Source organism: Myotis myotis, unplaced genomic scaffold, assembly GCF_014108235.1.
Source record: "Myotis myotis isolate mMyoMyo1 unplaced genomic scaffold, mMyoMyo1.p scaffold_m19_p_1, whole genome shotgun sequence".
NCBI lineage: Eukaryota > Metazoa > Chordata > Mammalia > Chiroptera > Vespertilionidae > Myotis > Myotis myotis.
Window position 1 is genome coordinate 183,237,667 of NW_023416313.1, and position 21,516 is coordinate 183,259,182.

General features: G+C 50.7%; 1 protein-coding gene across 1 annotated transcript in view; it reads right to left on the reverse strand.

Moving 5' to 3' along the window:
• Nucleotides 1-21,516, reverse strand: part of ITGA11 (integrin subunit alpha 11) — a 123,162-nt gene that overhangs the window by 78,957 nt on the left and 22,689 nt on the right. Inside the window, exon 2 of the mRNA XM_036305898.1 lies at nucleotides 16,022-16,133. Within this exon, the coding sequence (XP_036161791.1) occupies nucleotides 16,022-16,133 (112 nt within the window). The remainder of the gene's footprint in view (nucleotides 1-16,021; nucleotides 16,134-21,516) is intronic.

Sequence of the window (21,516 nt, forward strand, 5' to 3'; positions counted from 1 at the left end):
GTCCACACCCTTAGTCTGGTGGGGGCTGAGGGATCAACACCTGACCATGTCAGTGTGGAGGGCAAGGCTATGAGAGGAGGTGCCCAGGTATGGCAGGGGCACAGAGGAAGGTCTCTTGCTCAGCCACCTGGAGCAGGTGACTATCGGATAGAGACTTGCAGGCTGAGCAAGTGCTACCCAGGTGAAGAGGGTCTGGGGCCCAGAGAGGGGAATGACAGCTGAGTTCTGATGATGACAGTGCTTATGTGTGGCATTCTAAAATACCCTCCATGGTGAAGGCTGAGCCCAGAGGGACAAAGTTCCTGTCTTCATGGAATTTGTCTCAATCCCAGGCTCACACAATTCATCTGCCTTCTTACCTCCCACCCATGCCTCACTGACATTCCAAATCCCCTCTCTTCTGCCCTCACTTGTCCAAAGAACTCCATCTAAAGTGGCCCAAAGTGTAGACAATGATTAGATGCCTACATGGGCATTGCATTGCCTCCTTCCCACTCCCACCTGCTTTCTAGGGTCTCTAAATTCCTGCCATTAGTCATCCCTTTGGATTCAGGCATTGAGGGTCGCTCTCAGCATAAGCATTTAAAGGCATTAACCTATGAATCCATGAGAACTCTAGACCCCTTAAAAATAATTAGGTCAGTGGTTCCAGACCTACAATCAAGAAATAGTTAACAAACACAGGGTTATGTGTTTATGTATCTTCAAAGAACTTTGTATGAACAAGCAAATAAATTAATGCAGCCATGAATGAATGTTTGGGGGAGTTTATTGTGTCAAGGATTGTGCTAGGTACTTCCTCTGACATTGATGCACTTAAACCTCAAAACAGCCCTGAGAGATGCTGAGGAAACTACAATATGGAGAAGCTGGGTGACTCATCCAAGTTACCCACCTGGCTAAGGGTGGCTCTTTCCCTCCCTCTCCTACCTGGTCCTCTCTCCACCTCTGAGGGTAGGAGAGCAGGGTACACAGAACCTAGCCCTGTGTTCCATCTGGAAGCCCTGAGTTACACTAGGGAATTATTGGCTATGCAGAATCCTTTGAGGGTCTCTCTATCTGAATCAAAGCTCAGGTTAGTTTTCCTCCTCTCATTTCCATATCATGAGTAACAGCTCTTATTACAGCATTATTCTTGTTTTGAAAAGCCATCAGGAAACAAAGAGGCTGTGGGCTCACTTAAACCACTGAAGGGTAAAGTCTGTCATTACATTTTTGGAAATGTCCTCCTCCTTGGGTAACAAACTCATTGACTCAGTGCTTGGGGAGGGGCAGAGAGGACAGTGTACAGAGAAGCTGCTGACACAGCACAAATTGCCCAAAGTTGGGCTAGGACACCATTCACTGTCTACCACTCACCTACCCTCTGCCTGACCTTGAGTTAGCTGGGCCCCTCCAACTTCTGCAGGAAAGACAAGGACAGGAAATCTTAATCTCTTTCATATGGGGCCATCATCACCATGCCCTTTATAACAAGAATGTCCTCCAACTTTGAAGCAGAAAACACCCAATCAGAACAGAAAAAAAGAATAAAAAAATAAGATGTTGTAAAGAGCCTCTGGGAAAACTTCAAGCATATCAACATTCACACCACAGAGAATACTGGAAGGAGAAGAAAGAGAACAAGAAATTGAAAACCTATTAAAAAAAAAATAATGATGGAAAACTTACCTAACCTGGTAAAGGAAATAGATATACAAGTCCAGGAAGCACAGAGAGTCCCAAACAAGATGAACCCAAAGAGACCCACAACAAGATACATCATAATTAAAATGCCAAAGGTTAAAGACAAAGAGAAAATCTTAAGAGTAGAAAGAAAAAAGCATTAGTTACAAGGGAACTCTCTAAAGACTGGCAGCTGATTTTTTCCATGAAACTTTACAGGCTAGAAGGGATTGGCATGAAATATCCAAATTGATGAAAAGCAAAGACCTATAGCAAGATTACTCTACACAGCAAAGCCATCATTTAGAATTGAAGGACAAATAAAGAATTTCCCAGACCAAAAAAAAAAAAAAAAAAAGATAAAGGAGTTCATCACCAACAAACCACTATTACAAGAAACGTTAAAGGGTCTTCTTTAAGAAGAAGAAAAAAAAGATAAAAATATGAATAATAAAATGGCCATAAATACATATCTATCAATAATTACTTTAAGTGCAAATGGATTAAATACTCCAATAAAAAACAATTGAATACGATGCAGCTGTAAAAAAGAAGGATCTCTTTCCCTTTGAGACAACTTGGAGGAATCTGGAGATTATTATGCTAAGTGAAGTAAGCCAGTCAGAGAAAGACAAATATCACATGATCTCACTTATATGTGGAATCTAATGAACAAAATAAATTCATGAATAAAATAGAAGCAGGGGCATGGAAACATGGAACAGACTAATGAATATCAGAGGGAAGTGGGGAGGGGGGCAGAAAGAGATTAACCAAAGAACTTATATGCATATACACATTGCCCATGGGCATAGACAATAGGGTGGTGAAGGCAGGAACCAGATGGAGGGGTGCAATTGGGGGGGGGGAAAGGAGGGACATCTGTAATATTCTCAACAATAAAGATAAAAAATAAAATTTAATTTAAGGAAAACAAGACATACGGTGACTGACTGGATAACAAAACCAGACCTTTACATATGTCTACAAGAGACTCACTTCAGATTGAAAGACACATACAGATGGAAAGTAAAGGGATGGAAAGAACTATTTAATGAAAATGGAAACAAAACAAAACAAAACACCTGGGGCAGCAATACTTACACCAGACAAAGTAGACTTGAAAACAAAGGCTATAACAAGAGACAAAGACAGACCCAGCAATTCCAATTCTGGATATTTATGGGAAGAAACCCCAAACACTAAGTAAAAAAGACATATACATCCATGTGTTTATTGCAGCATTATTTACAATAGCCAAAATATGGAAGCAACTTAAATGCCCATCAATAGATGAATGAATAAAGAAGTGGTGCATATATACAATGGAATATGATTCAGCCATAAAATGAAATCTTGCCATTCGCAACAACATGGATGAACAAGGAGGGTATTGTGCTGAGTGAAATAAGTCAGACAGCAAAATACAAATGCCAGATGATTTTACTTATATGTGGAATCTAAAAAATAAAATAAACAAGCAGAACAGAAACAGATTCGGATACAGAGAACATTTTGACAGTTGCCAGATGGGAGGGGGATTGGAGGGATGGGTGAAAAAAGTGAAGGGATTTAGAAGTACAAATTGGTAGTTACAGAATAGTCATGAGGATGTAAAGTACAACATAGGGAATATAGTCATTAATATTGTCATAAATATATATGGTATCAGGTGGGTACTAGATTTATTGGGATGATCATTTTGTGAATTATGCAAATGTCTAATCACAGAGTTGTACACCTGAAACTAATACAATAAAAAACAACAAAAAAACCCCACAAAGAATGTCCAGCTTTGGGCTTCCCTGAGATTTAGTTCAGGTCACTAGACTTTTATAACTATCCTCTCCTCTAAAAATGCAATGATGGCCCGGCCAGCATGGCTCAGTGGTTGAGTGTCAACCTATGAATCAGGAGGTCACAGTTCGATTCCTGGTCAGGGCACATGCCCGGGTTATGGGCTTGACCCCCAGTAGGGGGTGTGCAGGAGGCTGCTGATTTATGATTCTCTCTCATCATTGATGTTTCTATCTCTCTCCCCCTCTCCCTTCCTCTCTGAAATCAATAAAAATCTTTTTTAAAAAAAGCAAAGTTGAATAAAAGGCAAGCCCTGTCTTTGGTGGCTCACAGTCCTCATTCCCCCTTAATCTCTCGTATTCTTTAGTCTTCATTTCATCTTCTCCTCTCCTCTTTCCTGTTCCCCATTTCATTTTCCATTCCTCTTAATTGGCTCTATCTACAGCTCTCTCTCCATGTCTCTCTACATTATTGGCTCAGGGCGACTCATTACAGCTAAACCAAGAAGAAATGATTCAAGACGGAAAGTGTAGAGGATTTAGGAATTCAACAGAAACCTTGTCAAAATGGTCCCCAGTCAATAACAAGCATTTGCCATTGGCAGCGTGTCTGAGTGTACAGCTGTGTGGAAGAGAAGTTGCTGAAAGAGAAGAAAAGCCATTTGAAAGAGTGAAATCCCGAGGAGCTATTAATTGTTCATGAAGGAGTCAGGAAAGTTAGAAGGAGGTATTCTATCCAATCCTGGAGAAAAGAAGAGGTAGGTTAAGTAGTGATTGGTCACAGTTAAAATTAGTAAGAAAAAGCACATAGCACATTGATTTGTTTTTCTATCTAGAGGCCTGATGCATGAAATTCGTGCAAGAGTAGGCCTTCCTTCCCCCTGGCTGCCGGCAGGCACCCATGACCCAGGCTTCCCTCCCAGCCCCAGCTTCGTCCAGGTTGTCTGGAAGGACATCTGGTCTAATTAGCATATCACCCTTTTATTAAAGCGTAAAATGTAATATGCTAATTAGATTGGACATCCTTCCAGACAACCTTCTGGATGAAGCTGCAGCAGCAGGGGCCAAGGTAGAGGTGGCAGAGGCCCCCAGGAGGTAGAGGCGACCACTGCTGTGGCGGGGGCCAAGCCCCTTGCACGAATTTCGTGCATCGGGTCTCTAGCTTGTATATAACCTTAAAACACATCTATTCAACTTTGTGGTTTTCAATAAGCAATTCTGCTTTTCACTTTTTATCACATAACTGAATGAAAGTGCATGCTGCCCTGAGTTAGTGACATCTATGGGAAGCTTAGGTGACTGGAGAGAGGAGCCATTCATTACTAGTCAGCCTTACTCTTCCTAGTGTCAGGTATGATAATTACAGAAAAAGTGCCGAAGGGCAAAAACTGAGTCTCAGTCTTGAAAATTCAAACCTATGAAATGATTGGAAGTCATTCTCTATATTGCTTCCATATCTTGGCTATCTATAATAATAAAAACATAATATGCTAATTGGACTGGATGTCCTCGTGGATGTCCTTCCAGACAACCTTCTGGACGAAGCCAGGGCTGCGAGGGAAGCCCAGGTCCCAGGTGCCAGAGGGAAGCTGGTGCTGGCAGCCAGGGGAAGAAAGGCCTACTCTTGCATGAATTTCGTGCATTGGGCCTCTAGTTGTAAATAATACAGCAATGAACCTAGATGTGCATATATCTTTTCTAATTAACATTTTTGTGGAATTGCTGGGTCATGTGGTAGTTCTATTTTTAATTTTTTGAGAAACCTCCATACTGTTTTCCTTAGTGGCTGCATCAATTTACAACCTCACCAACAATGCGCAAAGGTTCCCTTTTCTCTGTATCCTTACCAACACTTGTTATTTATTATCTTTTTTGATCATAGCCATTTTGACAGGATTGAGGTGATAGCTCATTGTGATTTTGATGTGGTTTTGGTTAATGATGTTGAGCATCTTTTCATGTCTGTTGGCCATTGTATGTCTTCTTTGGACAAGTGTCTATTCAGGTCCTCTGTCCAGATTTTAATAGATTGTTGTTTGTTTTTTGATGTTGAGTGTATGAGTTCTTTATATATTTTGGACATTAACCCCTTATTGGATAAACCATTTGCAAATATCTTCTCCCATTCAGTAGGTTGCCTTTTTGTTTTATGGATCGTTTCCTATAGTCAATAATATCGTAATAACTGGGATGGTGACAGATGGTTACTAGGCTTACCATGGTGATCACATTTTAAGTATGTAAATGTCGTACACCTAGAGCTCATATAATTTTGTATGTCACCTACACTTTAATAAAAACAAGTCTGCCACAAAATAGCACAAGATTCCATTGTTATAAAGTTCAAAGGCAAGCTAAACTAATCAATTTTGATCATGGTCAAAATAGTGATTAGTTTTGGAGGGGACATTGATGATGAGGGTCCTGGCAAAAGTCTATCTTGATCAGTGTGGCAGTTACATGAGTATGTTCATGTAGGAAACACTGACTGAGATGCATATGATCATTACATGTATGTTATATGTCACTTATGATTTGCTTACTTCTCCAAGTGTGATTCAGTTAACATTTTTCTTCCCAAAAATAAAATCGTTCCCCCGTGGAGTGAATTTACGCATTAGTTTATTCTCCACCTCGTGTGAGGCTCTCTGTTCCCCTCTCCCTGCTGGACTTCGGAAGGACATTGGGCCACAAAACCAACAGCGCTGGCGTCGGAGGAGGGGGAAGAGCGAAGAGCCCGCAGGCTGCTGAGGGGGGACAGCGGTTGGAGAAGATGCTGAGTTGGCGAATCCTTCTGGCTTCCCTGAACTGCCCACATTCAATTTATTTTCTTTCGTGGAGGTTAGTAACCAGGAGACTTTTCTTTCCATGTTTCCACTACTGAGATCGGGTGACTTACCCTCCCCAACCCCCGGGGTTGGCCCCCTGCCTCGACCCTGCCAGGCCTCCCGTAGCTCTGGCTCCAGCTGACCGGAGTGTGAGTGTCGGAGGTTACCTGGGCCTCACTGACATCCTCTCCAAGTCCCAGGAAAACGATGCTTGGAGGTACCGGGAGCCTTGGGGGCCTTCTGCAGGCTGCGCGGTAAACGCACGCACTGCCTCCCGCTCCCCGTGGTCCCCGCTGACAGGCTCTCGCTGCCCGCAATGCTGCTTTGTGCTTCTGAGGCCCCAAGGTTCCCCTGCTCCCCCCATGAGGCCCACTGTCTGGTTCCCACTCCTTCAGCCTCTGCCGCTTACACTCGGTTTGTCCATGCTGCCTGCCAGGTCCGCGGGGTGGCTTGGCCTGGGGTCCCGGGCCAACATTTCCCCACGAGAACAGTGTCTCTCTCTTTTTCCGTCTCTCTCATGCATTGGCTGGTTTCATCCTACCGTGGGCTTTGCTCCTGTAGTGATTTATCCTTTAACCAGAATGAGTCATGGTGCCGGGTTTTACATGTTCCCAGAGAAAATAGCAGAGGGCATTTGTGTGCTGTGGTGTTGGGAGCCGCGCTGGGGGCCTGAGCCAGGAAAAGAGGGAGCTCTGGATGCTCCTTAGAGAGACTTCCACAGCGACCAAGCCTGAGGCTGCCCCAGGCTTCACAACCTGCACTGGCACCCAAGGGGGGTGTGGGGGGGAGACAGGCGTGGATGCCATCTGTCACTCTGTCCAGCCGAGAGTTCCTGAGGCCCGTTTCCTCGAAACCTCTCCCCTATCCTTTCTCAGGGGACAGAGCAGCGCACGGAGCTACTGTACCCCGCACCTGCCCGTGGTAGACACTCCACACTCCATCTCCTGCTTCCTCCTCTAGGAACCCTTTGGCGCAGGAGGCGGATGCGATGGGCTGGGGTTCCCGCAGCTGGGAAGGTGGCTTCTCAGGGAAGGAGCTCAGGCCTGTGTGGTTCTGAAGCCTAGACTTTTCCTGCGAAAGGACCACTCTCATGTGCCTTCATTTATCCGCCCAGGAAGATCCGTACTCCCTCCCCCACGGCTCTCACCCTGCAGAAAGGGTCACACATGGGGCCTGGGAACCTTCCGCTGGGAGGGGAGGGGGTGGCAGGGCTCGGGGCTTCACCCTCAGCCCAGGCTCGAGAGGCAACTTTTGTGGTTTTATTCCTCATGGATTACTTTTTCCATCAGCCCCAAATTATATCATCGGTGGGCCTCTGAGTTTAGACATGGACGATCCCAGTGAAAATGCAAATTTGCTATCTTGGAAGGTCAGTACATAAAGGCATTGTAACTAATGCCTTACCCAAACTGGAATTTAGTTCAGGGAGATATCACTTAGTAATCTTGAGACAAGGGACCCAGGAAGGTGGGTGAACTGACCCTTGGGCAGTTTCCATTCAGCTCCAGATGGAAACACCACAGGAAGCGGAAGCAACGGGACTGGGAGATGGGACACCTGGTTTCAGTCCTGGCTTTCCCACGGACTTGCTGTGTAACCTTGGGATAGTCTCTGGGCCTCAGTTTCCTCGTCTGTAAAATAAGGGGGTGGAGGTAAACAACTTCCAAGCGCCGCTGAGGTGGGGAAGGAGGAGAGGAGATGCCGCAGAAGGTGTAGTAGCCCTGAAGGCCAGCCCACCATGTGTACTGTGCATCTGTGCCTCCTGAGCCTGCCCAGAACCCTGCCCCTCCCCAACCCACCTCAGCCCCAGAAAAGGGGTCCGCCTAAGACCCCGGCAATGGCGACCCCGTCTTCAGGCTGAGGAGACAGGCCTCTGCCCATGGTCTCCACCAGGACAGACACTGCATAAGCAGAGAGGCTTCTGGGAAGGATGGTTGTCTACTGTGCCAGGCAGGTCCACTTCAACTTTGTGACCTGCGGGCTGAGGGTGCCCGTCCCCTGTGTGGCACTGGCTTTTGCGGGAGGGGGCGGTGCTGCGGGGCTGCTGGCAGGATCTGCACTTAGCCCTGGCAGAGGTGTACTCACCAGCCCGGCAGGTTTCTGGGTCTCCCTCTCCTCTGCCTCAAGCTCTATATGCAGGGCACCCAATCACACAGCCCTTTCGGCATCTGAGCACCCAGCCTGCGTTATTGCAAAGGAGTCCCCAAAAGGCCCCTCAAAGAGCGGGAAGGCCGTCTAGGACCCATCGTGACTTTCTCTGAGTCAGGCCACCAAGTCTGTCCTTCCATTGCTGAGGGTGATGACAGGTTTAAGATCTCCTTTCCCCCAAGAAGCTTCTGTTTCTCATGAAGACACCCCAGAATTCAGGAGACTGAGGTTCTGATAATGGTTTTTCAGGAGCTGGCACATCCCCTAGCTTCTTTCTGTCTCCCACCCCACCAGCTTCTCTTACCAGCCTTGTCCCTCTCTGTGTGCAAGCTCTCTCTGCCCTCAGTGGAGGAAGCAGCCAGGTGGCTCCCCGAGGGCAGTGCAGCCTGCCAGGTGGGCAGGTGCTGGGGAGCCTGGGCTGGGCTCCTTTTCCTTCCCCTCCCCTCAAGGGTACACCTCAGGCTGATGAGACTAATGACATGGGTGGCAATGGACAGAAGCAGGAGGGGCGGCTACAGGGACACCCAACCCCTATCATGTGCATTTCCATCCAGGAGCAAAGAGGGGAGGAAGGAGAGAAGGACAGGGGAGGAGGAGAAAAGACAGAAGAAAACTGAAGAGTAGGAGGAGGCAGAGGAAGGGCTGGGAGACGGGAGGGGCTTGGGGTGGATGACAATAATGAGATATGAGCAGATCTCCTCAAAAATAGCTTCCTCCCCACTGCATCTCCACCCCCACTCCCAGTGCACCCAGTTCCCCACGCCTGGGAACCCGCGCTGGTTCGGGCAGTTCTGTGTCTGCCTGCTGTCACCAGCTTAAGAAACTGGAAATGGAAATCTCTCTGCTGGTGGGTCTGAGTGTGGTCCCCATACCAGCAGCAGCAGCACCTGAGAACTTGTTAGAAAAGCCATTTCTCGTGCCCCACCAGGACCTCCTGAACCAGAAACTCCGGAGGGAGTTCTAATGCAGGCTGTCAGGTTGAGAACCACTGCTTGGAGCTGTACTTGCACACCCTTTTTGCATCCGTTGCAGTGAGTCATCTTAAGAAACCTAGATGTATTCTGTATGCACGGATGTACTCAGGAGTAGGTCCTCACATCTCAAGGGCTCTAGGCCTGCCGAGTTTTGCCCAGAGCTGCAAGACCCTCAGCTTGAAGGCCTCCTCCGCCACTTCTGGGAGAGGCAGCGGTGCTAAGGCCTCTGAGAGCTGCACCCACCCTCCCTGTCTGGGACAGGCAGCCCCTCCCTATTCTCACAATTCTCTCCTCCTCTGCCCTCTGGGAATCTGAGCCCCTTCTCCCCCTCCTTGGTCTTCTCTCCCTCCTCCACAGGCATCCAGGGTTCTGACCCGCTCCCCTTCCTTCTGTCTGAACCGCTCCTCTGAGAATGTAGTTCTCTAGTACATCTGAGTCTCTGCCCTGATCTCCCTGCTGAGCTGAAGGCCCCTGTCTCCTGCTGCTGGCCCAGCTGGCGTCTGCACCCAGATGACCCTCGGATACTTCAAACCAATGGGACCAAAGCTTGGCTCCCCTGATCTCCCACAGTCTCTCCCCTGGATTTTGCTTTTCTGTGTTTGCACTGTCTTCCCTATCAGTCATCCTCCTACTGCTTTGTCTCTGCCCTTGCTCTTTCTACTCTTGCCCCAGTTCACTCTCCTCCAGTCACACCCATTCCTTGAACATTCCAAGCTTCTTCCTACCTCTCAGGCCTTTGCACTTGCCATTCCCTCTGCCTGGAATGCTTTTTGCTCAAAGATCTATGATTGTCTGAGAGTCTCCCTTTCCTTCAGTCTCTGATGGCTGTCACCCAGCACTGAGGCCTTCCTTGATGGTCTGTGTAAGGCAGCAGCCTGAACCCTCACCCACTGCTCCCAAGCCCCTTACCCTGCCTAATGCTTTTTCGTTGCACATCTCAGCATCTGACAGACGATGGACAAACTAATAATATGTCTTGTTCCACTAGAAGAAAAGCAGCATCTGGGTAGGAACTTGGCAAATTTGTTCACCATTGTATTCTCAGGACTTAGCACAGGTTCTCAAGAATGAATGACTGAAATATTGGTGCTCATAAAGCAGGCCCCTTCAACAAGACCCCACGCTTTCAACCCTCCACTCACCAAGTCTTCTACAGCCTTTCCACCAGACCCCCGCTTCCAGGGTCTCCTCTCTCAGTTCCATCCTCCACATGGTAGCCAAATTGATCACCTTAAAAATTACAGCTCTGGTGGCCCTGGGCAGGTGACTCAGTTGGTTGGAGCAAAAAAAGTTGCAGGTTTGATTCCTGGTCAGGGCACAAACCTAGGTTGTGGGTTCGATTCCTGGTTAGAGTGCATGTGGGAGGCAGCCGATTGATGTTTCTCTCTCTCTCTCTCTCTCTCTCTCTCTCTCTCTCTCTCTCTCTCTCTTTTCCTTTCTCTCTCAAATCAATAAAAAACAAACAAACATATCTTCAGGTGCACAACGCAGATGTGTGCCCTGACCAGGAATCAACTGGCAACCTTTTGGTGCACAGGACGAAGCTGCACCAACTGAGTCAGACCCGCCAGAGCCCATAGACAACCCTCTTGCCCTGGTATTAAAAACCTCCGAAGTAGAATCCTCGCCCTCCCAGTCTTTGGTCTCACTGCTCTGTTTCCCACACCTTCTCCCCCAGCCACTGGGCACAGTGTCCTTTCTCTAAATGTGGCTTCTTCTTTCCCAGATTCCCTCCACCAGGCCTGCTGGGTTAGGACTTCACTCTCCATTACTCGACCTCCCAGAGTTCTTTCTGGGTGCCCTCTCTTGGTATTTATCATCTGGGACTGGGGCTCTGGGAGCATACGCCCTCTCTTCCCAGCTGGGCCAAGCACTCACTCTCCCCACATGCTGTTTATGTGACTGTGCCAGTGATGGGCTCTGAGGACACCACAGCCTCCGCTCTCTCATGGGGCTGGCAGCGTAGCCAGCGAGGAAGGACACAGGCCTGGGAGACGGTATGTTCCCGGCCAGCCTCAGGGCTGGGGCTGCTTTCTGTTTGGTGCAACTCCCTCCATTTGGGCCTAGTAAGGTCTGGGCTCCAGACCTGGCTCTGACACTTGCGAATTATGTCATCTCTCTCTTGGCGTCTCAGTTGCCATGCCTGTAAAGTGGGGACAAGCCTACTTCTCTTACAAGTTGCTCATGTCCCTGAACCTGCATTCACCTGGGCCTCTGAAAGCCCGCTGAGTTTCAAAGGCGTCTCCTGTTGGAGCCCTGTGTGTTGTCAGGCTCCTGCTCCCCAGGGCCCTAGAGGGGAGGCGGCTCAGTGCCCGGCCTTGCTGACAGCGGAGGCTTCTCCTCCAGGGGCGTGAGCGTCAATGACAAATGGGAAACTTGTGGGCCCAGCTCTGTGTTATCTCAGTGCCAGGAGGCTTCCTGGGCCAAGGGACCAGCGGCCTGAGAAGCCCTGTGCCAACCCTACACTGGGCTCCGGGACACCCAGTGCTCTTACAAACCAACCGACCTAATGATTTCAATGGACGTGCAATGGCGTCATGTGGATTACATTTCTCTGAAAATGCACAAAGGCTTAAAACGTAGGGGCAGAGAATACTCAGGCCGGGAGGAATTTGTTTTCTCTTTTCCTTCTTGTGTGCCTGGGAGTGTTGTTATTGTTGCTAAAACCCGGGCATGTGGAAAACTGTTCAAGATGTGAGAAGCACGGGTGCCCAGCCAGCGCTGCGTGGTTTGAGGTCTGAGTTGGGGGTGCGCTGGGCAGAAGGGGAAGAGTTCGTCAAGTGGCAGTCCCACCAGGTGTGTCCCATCTCCTCCAGCATTTACACCAGGGGCTGCTGCCCTTGATGTTCCAGAAGGCGCCCAACCTGGTCAGTGGGGACCAGACCCCACTGGAGCCTGTGGTGGGAGATAGTCGCGGGCCCTTCCCTGGGTCAATGCTGGGACCTGGGTTTTGGGGCAGAGGCTGAGGAGCGATGCTGTTTCCCACCGGAGGGAGATGGTGCGCTTACGTGGCCCCAGTCTCCCTGCTAGAATCTTCGGGGGGGGGGGGGGGTAGGACTTTTAAAAACACAGATTCCCTGGCCCCACTGCAGGCCCAGGAAATGCAGACCGAGGTGTGCAAGCTCTGCCGTAAGGACTGAAAGCCAGGTAGTCCATACTGAGGAGATAGGAAGAGCCTGGGCTGTGGGCTGAAGCAGCTCTGACATGAGGTGGGAGGTGATCTGTGTCACAAGAGAGAGGCCCGGGGAAGGTAAGGCTATTGTAGGCAAAGAGAAGGGCCCAGCAAGTCTTCATGGAGAAAGCATCTTACGAAGATGAACATAATTAATACCGGGTCATATTTTGTCTTGTACTGTTTTTTAATTATTTCAAGGATATTAGTGTTGCTTCCTCAACTGGTCTGTGAGTTATTCAGGAGTGAAGCCATGTTTTACCGAAATCAATATTTTGCAGAGCCTGGCAACATCTATTAACAGATGTTTAATAAACAAATATTGGTCAAAACAAATTATATCTTGGAAAAGCCAGTTCCATTTAATTTTTAACTCTTTATATGAAAAGATTATGGATGCTGTGTATCTTATGCCTGGGCTGGCTGAGAGAGGCTCAAATAATTCAGTTTTTCAAAGTATGTTCTTACGAGCATCTACTAAACGCCAAGGATTATATCCCCGATTTCAGGAAGAAAGACAAGGAAACAGGTAATTACTATCCAGCCTGATAAATGTTTTCTCAGAGGAAGTGGTATCGAAGTTGATAAGAGAATAAGAAAGAGGACTTTCAATGCAGCCATAAACCACTATGAAAACTAGACCAAATATACAAGACAACCATTTCCAGGCCCTGGACAGCCATCAGTGCAGAGCTCAATGCTTGAGAAAAGAGAAGTGCAGGAGCTACATCCACATTCAACCAACTCGCTCTCGGACAGCACTTTCCTATTGACCATGGGGAACTAGAGCTCAAACTGGGAGCAGCAGTCTATACCCAATAAAAATGAGTGCATAGGTATAGCCCAGTAAGAATGAGGGTGTATGTCCATCAACAGACGTGGGTAAGGATGTTAATAGGCTCTCTATTCAAAATAGCCCAAATTGAAACAATCCAAATGTTCATCAATAGCAGAATGAAGAAATAAATTGTGGTGCGTTGCTCCCGTGGATTATTACACACTGGTGAAGAAGCATGAAGTACAATACATTCATCAATATGCCAAACCTCAGAGATGTGATGCTGGGTAAAGCAGGTCAGGTACAAATGAGGACCTACTGTGTGATAGCATCTATATAAAGTTTACAAACTGTCAAAAGGAATCTGTGGCGACAGGAGCCAGAATAGTGGTTCCCTGGAGGGGCACTGAGTGGGGGGGGGGGCACAAAGGAGATTTTTGGGAGCTTCAAATGTTCTACGTTATGTTCTGGGAGGTGATTCCCCAGGTATAAACATATGTAGAAGTTTACTGAGCTGTATACTTAAGATGTCTACACTTACTGTACAATGGAAAGATATCAAGTAAGATATCTCTCTCGCTCGCTATATATAAAATTTCCCTCTATCTCTATCTTTGCCACAGGTAATCAGACAGGTCTGAATGGTGGGGTGTGGTGAGTGGGGAAGGTGGGAGAGGATATCATGAAAGGAAGGAACAACATGGAAAGAGGGACCAGCATGTGCAAAAAAGGTCTAGATTTCTGGAAAAATGGCTATAAAGCAATTTGACTATTGATGAGTATGGAGCACAACAAAGGAGGTGGGGGAAATGGAAGAAAAGAGGCTGGGGAGGGGAAGCAGTTGGGGAAGGTAATCAGTTGGGAGGGGAAGCAGTTGGGAGGGGAAGCAGGTGGGGAAGGTAATCAGTTGGGGAGGGGAAGCAGTGGGGAGGGGAAGCAGGTGGGGAGGGGAAGCAGGTGGGGAGGGGAAGCAGGTGGGGGGAGGAAGCAGGTGGGAGGGGAAGCAGTTGGGGAGGGGAAGCAGGTGGGGAGGGGAAGCAGGTGGGGAGGGGAAGCAGGTGGGGAGGGGAAGCAGGTGGGAGGGGAAGCAGTTGGGGAGGGGAAGCAGGTGGGGAGGGGAAGCAGGTGGCAGGGGAAGCAGTTGGGAGGGGAAGCAGGTGGGAGGGGAAGCAGGTGGAGGGGAAGCAGGTGGGAGGGGAAGCAGGTGGGAGGGGGAGCAGGTGGGGGGGAAGCAGATGGGGAGGGGAAGCAGGTGGGGGGGAAGCAGGTGGGGAGGGGAAGCAGTTGGGGAGGGGAAGCAGGTGTGGGGGGAAGCAGGTGGGAGGGGAAGCAGATGGGGAGGGGAAGCAGATGGGGAGGGGAAGCAGGTGGGAGGGGAAGCAGATGGGGAGGGGAAGCAGATGGGGAGGGGAAGCAGGTGGGGGGGAAGCAGGTGGGAGGGGAAGCAGGTGGGAGGGGAAGCAGTTGGGAGGGGAAGCAGGTGGGGAGGGGAAGCAGGTGGGGAGGGGAAGCAGGTGGGAGGGGAAGCAGGTGGGAGGGGAAGCAGGTGGGGGGGAAGCAGTTGGGGGGAAGCAGGTGGGGAGGGGAAGCAGGTGGGGAGGGGAAGCAGATGGGGAGGGGAAGCAGGTGGGGAGGGGAAGCAGATGGGGAGGGGAAGCAGTTGGGAGGGGAAGCAGGTGGGGAGGGGAAGCAGTTGGGAGGGGAAGCAGGTGGGGAGGGGAAGCAGGTGGGGGGGAAGCAGTTGGGGGGGAAGCAGGTTGGGGGGAAGCAGGTTGGGGAGGAAGCAGTTGGGGAGGGGAAGCTTTGGAAGAGGTCAGCCTAGGGCATTAATCGCCAGTGACCCCTGGTCTCTGAACTCGCAAGGGCTTCCAGGAGGGCCAGGCAGAGGCCTTGCCCTTCCTGTTTCAGGATGGAACGAAGGCCTTGCCTCCATCAGCTAACAACCAATTGGAGGAGGAGGATGGCCTTTGACAGCACAGGTGCATGAGGCTCTGACTGGGCTGATGCTGGTGTTCTAAATCGGATTTGCAGTGATGCTGCACAACTTGGTCAATTACTTAAAAAAAAAATCACGGAACTGTACACTTGAAATGAGTGAATTTTATGATATGTAAAATATCATCCAGTAAAGTTATTTTGAAAATCATGACAAATCTTTCCCTCCTCTCAATTGCCCCCTCCCGAAAGGGGGCCTGGGATCTTTCCGGCCCTCTCCTCCACTCCGTGTCGCTCTCACTTCCCTTTGCTCCACCGCTGCCTCTGTTTTAGCTTGTGAGCATGTTCACACACCCCCCTCAGAGTCACCCCACACAGTTCTCTAAGAAGCCAGGACCAGAGGCGCTGCCCACAGATGAGACACCGAGGCCCTGAGAGGGGTGGGAGGGGGTAGCCATTGGTCTCAGGGTGCCTGCTAACTGTGCTGTCACACAATCTGGAGGAGGAGGGGTGTTCACTCCCATTTCTCAGCTGAGGAGATTGAGGTTTCATAGTCAGGGGCAGATCTTAGGCAGCCTCTATCCACCAGGACAAGAAGAAGGCAAGTCATTGGGAATGGGGTGTCTTCCTGTGAGGACCAGTCTGGCAGTTGTGGGGTTCAGGGGCAGAGTGGTGGGCCAGGAGTGGGGAGCTCAGGGCTGCGTGGGGTGGCAGCTCTCACTCACCACTTCTTGCCGCCGATGTCATGCTGCTGCACCGTGTAGCCGAAGAAGGCGGCCCTGGAGCCAGGGATGACTCGTGGCTTCCTGGTGTCCATGTTGAAGGTGTCCGTGAACCCTGGGCAGGGAGAAGAGGAGAGGGGAGCAGAGGAGTCAGCCAGGTGGAGGTCTGCACCCCAGGAGTATGGGGGCCCCTGGCAGGTCACCCACCTTGGAGAGTCTGGGAGGAGTATGTTCTGCTACCCTTGGTCCCTGCATGGGGGAGCCCACCGTCTGAGGGGAGAGGCCCAGCCCCTGCCCTGGGGGCATAATCCGATAAGCGAGGCGCAAAACCTACTCTGAGGTGTGGAGTGGGAAGACCAGCCCTCCCTTAGAAAATTCTCCTTCTCAACAGGGAGACAGCTCCCTTCCTCCATCACTCCTTTCTCCAACTCCGCTTCTTCCAGCTTCTGCTGGTCTCCTCCTCCGTTTTTTTTCTTCCTCTTTCACTCCTCTCTCTCCTTCTCCCTTCTCTCATCTTTGCCTGCTAAAGAGTCACGGACTCCACTCCCCTCCCCCAAGCCCGGGGCTTAGCGGTCGTGGCCCCAGCACTGCTGGCCCAGCCAGTCTGCCAAGCTCTGTCTGGCTTCAGCAGGGGCCACGGATTGGCTGGGGCAGCTGAGGCGAAGCAGCGATGCAGTCCCGAAACCCTCTCACCCTGGCCCCGAGGGTCTTCCCTGCTTGGTGAAGTCACATATCAGTTCCCACCTGATGGGAAAGCTTGTCATTGAGCCAAATGCTTTGCCCCTTTGTGCCAAGTTACAAGTAGTAACAACTCACATCTGTATGGTGGTCTGGGTTTCCATCACCATTTACCCTCTTGGGACTTGGGAGAATGTGCAAGCATCATCCACCTTAGGCCAAGGGTTTAAGAGTCTGGCCAGGGCTACACAGCAGGTCAGCAGCAGCATCAGGGCCAGGACCTCAGATGCCTGCTCTGTGACCCCTTCCCTCCATTTTCCGGGCATGTTTGGCCTGTTACACATCTAAGCTATGCCTCTGCCCATCTGTCAGTGCTAACAGGACCGCCAACCTCGGGACCCTCGAGGTTTACAGGGTGGAATCCTACCTCAAGCCAAAACCTTCAGATCAGTGAAAACCCATCAGCAGAACAGAATCTTATCACCGTCACCCCTTCCACGTGTGGGGCACTTTATAAGCTTCAGAGAACACTCACATGTATGTTATCATTGGATCGCTACGGCTATACCAACCCTGTGACGGGGCAGCAAACGCAAGCCAAGGGTCCGAGAGGTGAACTGACCTGCCCCAGGTCCCACAACCTGCCAGGGAGGAACTCTGAGTGGGCGGCTGGTAACTGCCAGCATCCTGCTGTCCTCCGGGCACTGACCCCTGGGCTGAGGGCTCAGGGCTAGGCTGCGCAGGAACAAGTGGTTCCCACCCTTCTTTCTTTTGCTCAGCAAATGGATGCAGTGGCCAAAAGTTCCATCACTAGTGTCACAGGATTAGAGTCCCCAGAGGCAGAACCAAAACACCTCCAGGAGGGTGGTTAGATAAGTGTTATTTCATTTACCCTTGTCAATTGATTTTTAGTGCAGCACTGATTTAAGGAAGATGCTGAGGACAAGTCTGGGCTCAGTGGGCAAGATGAGTGTGATGGGTGGGCAGTACCTGCTGGAGACACAGGAGAGGACAGTGGCAGCAAGCGGCTATGCAGCTGCCAACCCTGTCTTCAGGATTCGGAATCTGCCACGTGATTTTAGTGCCACGGCCCTCAGGGCGGGTGGGGAGGAAAAGTGTGTTAGCCCATTAGTGTCTTATTTACAAAGCCCAGACCAAGTGGACCCATCAGCCTGGGTAGCAGCAGGCAGCCATGGGGAAGAGGACCCTGGTCAGTGAGCACAGGGGATGAAGGAGCCCAAGTCCTTGGTCAGCAAGGACATGTCACGGGGGAGAGAGACACCAGTGTCTAGTGTGCAAAGCTGAGAGGTGAATGGAGAGGTGCTCATTCTCCAACTCTGTCCCAGAAATGGACACACACACACACACACACACACGCAATTCATGCACACACACATGCACACATACATATACATGGACACACCTACATAGGCCATATGCAATCCCTGAGCATAGGGCAACACTTTATCTGGCTCCCCGGTGCCCCCTGGAGACACTCCCTGGGGGTGCCTGGTCCTCCCCATCCTGCATCTGACCCCAGCAGAGGGTGGTGGCCCTGAAGGAGAGGCAGGCAGGCTGGCTCTGGCATCAGGAAATCCAGGCCCACCCACTCCCAGGCCTGCAGCGAGGGGAGAACCAGTGAAGACGAGGCCATAGATTGTGTCTTTGGGCCTCCCCACTATTAGTGCTTCTTGTACAAACACAGCCAGAAGGAGCCTTCCAAGACCTATCAGATCCCATCACTCCTCAGCGGCATACCCTCCGTCCCATGAGTTTCCTGCCCACGCATGAGCCAAACTCCTATCTGCAAGGCCATGCACGAGCCCACCTCATCCCTCTACCCCCCATTCCCTGTCCTCCCTCCAACCCATTCCCTCTACCTCCATTCCCTGTCCTCCCTCCAACCCATTCCCTCTACCCCCATTCCCTGTCCTCCCTCCAACCCATTCCCTCTACCACCATTCCCTGTCCTCCCCTCACCCCATTCCCTCTACTCCCCATTCCCTGTCCTCCCCCCACTTCATTCCCTCTAGTCCCCATTCTCTGTCCTCCCCCCACCTCATTCCCTCTACCCCCCATTCCCTGTCCTTCCCTCCACCTCTCTGTTCTCACATTGCTCCCACGCCTCCTTGCTGCATCTACAACAGGGGTGGGCAAACTTTTTGACTCGAGGGCCACAATGGGTTCTTAAACTGGACCGGAGGGCCGGAACAAAAGCATGGATGGAGTGTTTGTGTGAACTAATATAAATTCAAAGTAAACATCATTAAATAAAAGGGTGCGGTCCTTTTTTTTTTTAAGTTTTATTATTTCCAAAGGGCCAAATCCAGCCCGCGGGCCATAGTTTGCCCATGGCTGATCTAGAATGTTTCAGTCCCCTTCCTCCTGATCAGCATCTCTACCCTGGCTGTTCCCTCTGCCTGGAATGCTCTTCCCCCACTTATACACGTGTCTCACTACCTCGAGTCTCACTCCCTTGAGCCATTAGGATCTCTGTTTCAATGCCATCTTGTCCATCACCAGGCCACTCGGTCACTCTTACCTCTTATTCTTCATTTTCCTCACAGCATTATCACAAACATGTTATTTATTCTCATGTGGCTGATATTCTCCAATATTCTTATGCTCTCTAAGGGCCATGAGACGCTGCTATCTCCTCACTGTTGTATCCACAGTGTCTCAAATAAAGGTCTTGCTCCCAGTCAATGGTCACAGATATTGGACGATTGAATTGTCAGAGACCAGGACCAGTTTGGCTGGGATGCTTTCTCCTGTCAACCAGGGGGAAAGAAAATATTTACTGAGCACTGATATATTCGAGGCACTATTCTAGGGATTTAACCATTAATTTTATATTAATTAGTTAAATCTCACACCAACCCTGTGAAATAGATATTATCATGCCTCTGGGAGGTTAAGTAATTTGTCCCCAATCACTCAGCTGGGAGGAGGGTAGAGCAGGTCCATGACCAAGTAGCTGTGGCTCTAGGTGAGCGCTACCCCTGGGAGATCAGCCTTTTATACGAAGGACCCACTGGGGGGCGGGAACATTCTTTTCAGAGAAGGTCTTTCCTCCTGCCTTCAGGTTCCCCTCCTCTGCCTTTGGGTTTGGTTAAAAGAAGCACATGGGAGAGAAGGCAGGGACCCTGTGCCCCCCCTCACTCAGGGCTCTGTCCAGGCCCAGCCCAGTCTCCCCAAGCGCTCCCACCCCTGCCTCCTGTGGACAGGATTGATGAGGTCTGGCCACAAGGAAGAGGACAAAAGCCTTTCAAAATTCTGGTTTCTTCCCCCAGTTGGCATTTGCTTCTGACCAAACCGAACCAACCAGAGAATGGATTTCCTAAAAGTGATGTCAAGTCTGTCGCTCTGACCTCAGCCCGACCAGGTCTCCGGTCGCTCCTTGGATGGCGCATGGCTTTCGTGCTTGGGGAATGTACCCTGCTCAGAGATTTATGAACCCCAAAAACCAACAAAACAAAACAAAGTTGTTTTTGATGGGAACCAACAGGCCGGCGGCAGAGACGCTGGAGCTGGGCTGGGCAGCCTGCCACTCTTCTGCCCTTGATATTGATGACAGAGGGGAAAACCCACAGTTCCTGGGCTGCTCTGCTGTGGACTGTGGCCAGAGTTACATCAGCTGCTGTTCCCTTTCTCAGAATCTTATCGTCTCTTAAAAAGCATCAATGAGTCCCAAGGAGGCACTGAAACTACAGCGTGGAGCTAGAGCATCCCTGGGGCCCACGGTTCACGAACCCATCACTCCAGGCTAAGGAGGAGGCCACCACCATGTCGCCAGGTGGAGCAGTCACAGTCCTGGAGGCTGAGGCATGCTGGCCAATGCTTGTCTAGAGCTGCCGTCCACTCCACAGCTGCACAGGGAGTGCTCACTCTAGCTGAGAGAATCTGCCGAGAGTCCACAGTGCCCCCCGCCCGCCCCCCCCCGCCCCCCCCCCCCCCCCCCCCCCCGCACCTCTGCCCAATAACTAACTTTCCAGGTGCTTGGGAGAAAGTCCAAATCTCCATGTGGCTCAAGGCCCTCCTCGGCCTCCTCAGCCCTGGGTGAGCTTTTCTCTGGCTTCCTGTGGTCCAGGCACCAGGGTCCCCCTTCCTGCGCCCTGGATGCACCTCGCTTCCTCCCACTTTGGGGCCCTTGCACATGCTGCCTCCTTTGCCTGAACGTCTCTGATGAACTTCTCATCACCTTCAAATCGCAACACAGACGTCACATCCTTCCCTCCTCCCCTAGGAAGCCTCCTTGACCCATTATGCCAGGCCTTGTCTAAGGATCTCATCACCCCTCACACCTCACTGACAGGGGACTGGTGACCCCGCCTGTTCTTATCACAGTTAGTAATTATACACAACAGTCATGATCATCTGATTACTCCCATCTCCCCATCAGGAGGGGGATCGTGAGGGCAAGACGGGGTCTGTTTACTCATTGCTGGACCCAACGCTGAGCCGGGGCTGGTCCGGAACACGCTGAGGGGGAAGCAGGACAAGAGAGCGTGGAGACTACCAGCGTGGACGGTGGCCCATGGAACCCTCTGTGAGGAAGTGCAACGCTGAAACCGGGGTGCAGTGATTGTTGGAGGAGGAGGGACGGCGGTGGCTGGGGTGTCAGGGGGCTTCTGGAGGTATGATCCGCCTTAAGGGCAATGTGTAGGGATTGGTGAGGTGGCCCAGGTGGTGCTAGGAATTGCTAGTGTGAATGGGAAGCCAGGGAAAGGGGAACAAAGGAGCCTGCCTGGGTGGTCTATCAGGCACTGCCCGGCTACCCCCACCCTCCTGCCAGGCTCCTTGAGGGTGAGGTACCGAGC